General features: G+C 54.9%; 1 protein-coding gene across 1 annotated transcript in view; it reads right to left on the bottom strand.

Annotated features, from left to right (window-relative positions):
• The window catches only part of radil2a (Ras association and DIL domains 2a), a gene marked incomplete at its 5' end in the record, with an annotated part of 28383 nt that overhangs the window by 14325 nt on the left and 10412 nt on the right, over nucleotides 1–3646 (bottom strand). Inside the window, 2 exons of the mRNA XM_084448524.1 lie at nucleotides 2197–2309; nucleotides 2608–2777. Coding sequence (XP_084304650.1) covers nucleotides 2197–2309; nucleotides 2608–2777 — 283 coding nt within the window. The remainder of the gene's footprint in view (nucleotides 1–2196; nucleotides 2310–2607; nucleotides 2778–3646) is intronic.

Genomic DNA, 3646 nt, shown 5'->3' with positions numbered 1-3646 from the left:
TGAGGAGGAGGAGATGTGTATATCTGTGGAGGAGGTGTGTATATCTGGGGGGGGGGTGTACATCTGAGGAGGAGGTGTGTATATCTGGGTGTGGGAGAGGAGGTGTGTATATCTGAGGAGGAGGTGTGTATATCTGGGGAGGAGGAGGATGTGTGTATATCTGGGGAGGAGGAGGAGGAGGTGTGTATATCTGGGGAGGAGGAGGAGGTGTGTATAACTGGGGAGGAGGAGCAGGTGTTTATATCTGGGGGGGAGGAGGTGTGTATATCTGGGGGGGGAGGTGTGTATATCTGGGGAGGAGGAGAAGGTGTGTATATCTGGGGGGGAGGAGGTGTGTATATCTGGGTGGGGGGAGGAGGTGTGTATATCTGGGGGGGGGGTGTATATCTGGGTGGGGGGAGGAGGTGTGTATATCTGGGAGGAGGAGGAGGTGTGTATATCTGGGGAGGAGGAGGAGGAGGTGTGTATATCTAGGGAGGAGGTGTGTATATCTGGGTGTGGAGGGGAGGAGGTGTGTATATCTGGGGAGGAGGAGGAGGTGTGTATATCTGGGGGGGGGAGGTGTGTATATCTGGGGAGGAGGAGAAGGTGTGTATATCTGGGGGGGAGGAGGTGTGTATATCTGGGTGGGGGGAGGAGGTGTGTATATCTGGGGGGGGGGGTGTATATCTGGGTGGGGGGAGGAGGTGTGTATATCTGGGGAGGAGGAGGAGGTGTGTATATCTGGGGAGGAGGAGGAGGAGGAGGTGTGTATATCTAGGGAGGAGGTGTGTATATCTGGGTGTGGAGGGGAGGAGGTGTGTATATCTGGGGAGGAGTTGTGTATATCTGGGGAGGAGGTGTGTATATCTGGGGAGGAGGTGTGTATATCTGGGTGTGGAGGGGAGGAGGTGTGTATATCTGGGGAGGAGTTGTGTATATCTGGGGAGGAGTTGTGTATATCTGGGAGAGGAGGTGTGTATTTCTGGGGAGGAGGAGGAGGAGGTCTGTATATCTGAGGAGGAGGTGTGTATATCTGGGGAGGAGGAGGAGGAGGAGGTGTGTATATCTGAGGAGGAGGTGTGTATATCTGAGGAGGAGGAGGAGGAGGTGTGTATATCTGAGGAGGAGGTGTGTATATCTGGGGAGGAGGAGGAGGTGTGTATATCTGGGGAGGAGGAGGAGGAGGTGTGTATATCTGAGGAGGAGGAGGAGGTGTGTATATCTGAGGAGGAGGTGTGTATATCTGGGGAGGAGGAGGAGGAGGAGGAGGTGTGTATATCTGAGGAGGAGGAGGAGGAGGTGTGTGTATCTGACGAGGAGGTGTGTATATCTGGGGAGGAGGAGGAGGTGTGTATATCTGGGGAGGAGGAGGAGGAGGAGGAGGTGTGTATATCTGAGGAGGAGGAGGAGGAGGTGTGTGTATCTGACGAGGAGGTGTGTATATCTGGGTGCTACAGGCCCTGAGCGTCCCAGAGTCAGGTGAGCAGCTGTGTTAACCCCCCCTGGTGGGGTCAGATGTTCTTATGGAAGCCCGAGGGCGTTTCCTGTCGGCGGTGTAGGAGACTTCAGCTGGGAACAAGTACAATTATGCGATTGTCCAACAACTGCATAGGATGTCTGGATCCGTAAATAATCCCTACATATCCATCCCTCCCTCCCTCCCTCCCTCCCTCCCTCCCTCCCTCCCTCCCCCTGTCTCGGGTGTGTCCGAGGTGACGACAGTCTCTGGCTTCCTCTCCGGGAAACAGATGGGCGCCATGAGCGGGGTTTCCATAGTTACGGGCGCGGGTACGAGGGCGTGGCCGAGGAGTCGGCTCTGTCCGCTGAAGCCACCGGGACTAAGAGCAGGAAGCTCTTATGAAGCCCGTCTAGGACCTCAGAGTCTAGGACCTCAGAGTCTAGGACCTCAGAGTCTAGGACCTCAGAGTCTAGGACCTCAGAGTCTAGGACCTAAGAGTCTAGGACCTCAGTCTAGGACCTCAGAGTCTAGGACCTCAGTCTAGGACCTCAGAGTCTAGGACCTAAGAGTCTAGGACCTCAGAGTCTAGGACCTCAGTCTAGGACCTAAGAGTCTAGGACTGACTTCCTGTCTGCTGCTAAATATGATTAAAACTTTTGTGCTTTTTCTGGCTAATTGTAGATGTTAGTATTTCTCTGTACAGTATGTGACCCAGACTTTGTCCTCGAACCACCTCCGCTGCGCGTGGGACTGACCTTGGTGAGGTAGTAGACTGTCTGCTGGAAGGTGAACATGATGACCTCCTCCAACACCGTCATGGCCTCCTCACAGGCCGAACGCGTGGACGACATCTCAGAGTCCCACAGGCCTGTAGCACACACACACACACACACATGCATACACACGCGCACACACACATGCACACACACACACACACACACACAGACACACACGCGCGCACACACACACACACACACACACACACACACACACACACACACACACACACACACACACACACATTGTAAGTATCACTTGTTGATCAGTTTTGGTTGTTCTCCCAAGCAGACGCTGACAACTGCGACACCACAGAGTTCAGTTTCTGGAGTCAGAACGCACACAAACAAAACCGCTGCCTACCTCCCCCCACCCCCATGGCCTCTTACCCTGCTCCTCCTCCTCCCCCCCCTGCTCCTGGCCAGGAGGGCGTGTCCGGGGCAGCAGCAGAGGCACCTCCTTCTGGATGAAGTGCAGCAGCTCCAGGGAGTTGGCCATCCAGAGCAGCAGCGGCCGCAGACCTGGGATCAGATCCTGCAGAGACGGCTCCTCAGGGCTCCTGTGGGGGGCGGGGGGACAGGCTGGTCTCAGGTCAGGTCTAGGACCCGGAGGGAGGGAGGGAGGGAGACCTGCGGAGAGACGCTGGTATCACCAGCACCACGCTCTGCAGACTGCAGCTACCCTGGAAGAGGTTCTCTCTCTCCGCCTCTCTCTCTCTCTTCTCTTCCCATCTGTCTCTCTTTCTCTTCTCTCCATCTCAATCTGCCCCCTCTCTCTCCTCTCCTATCCTCTCTGTCCCCCCGCCACTGTCTTTCTCTCTCTCTTTCTCTCTCTCTCCCCCCCTCTCTGTCTTTCTATCTCTCTCCTCTCCTACCCTCTCTCTCTGTCCCCCCACCACTGTCTTTCTCTCTCTCCACTCTCTCTCTCTTTCTCTCTCTCTCCCACTCTCTCTCCCTTGCCTATTGGTCTTCCTACCTCTTCCCTCTCTTTCTCTCTCTCTCTCTCTCTCTGTGGTGTCATGGTGATACTGTATGTCTCTCTCTCTCTCTGTGGGGTCATGGTGGTACTGTATGTCTCTCTCTCTCTGTGGGGTCATGGTGATCCTGTATGTCTCTCTCTCTCTCTCTCTCTCTCTCTGTGGGGTCATGGTGATCCTGTATGTCTCTCTCTCTCTCTCTCTCTCTCTCTCTGTGGGGTCATGGTGGTACTGTATGTCTCTCTCTCTCTCTCTCTCTGTGGGGTCATGGTGATCCTGTATGTCTCTCTCTCTCTCTCTCTCTCTCTCTCTGTGCGGTCATGGTGATCCTGTATGTCTCTCTCTCTCTCTCTCTCTCTCTCTGTGGGGTCATGGTGATCCTGTATGTCTCTCTCTCTCTCTGTGGGGTCATGGTGATCCTGTATGTCTCTCTCTCTCTCTCTCTCTCTCTC

This window comes from Borostomias antarcticus, assembly GCF_949987555.1.
Source record: "Borostomias antarcticus genome assembly, chromosome: 14".
Taxonomy (NCBI): Eukaryota; Metazoa; Chordata; class Actinopteri; order Stomiiformes; family Stomiidae; genus Borostomias; species Borostomias antarcticus.
This window is presented reverse-complemented; position numbering and strand designations above follow the sequence as displayed.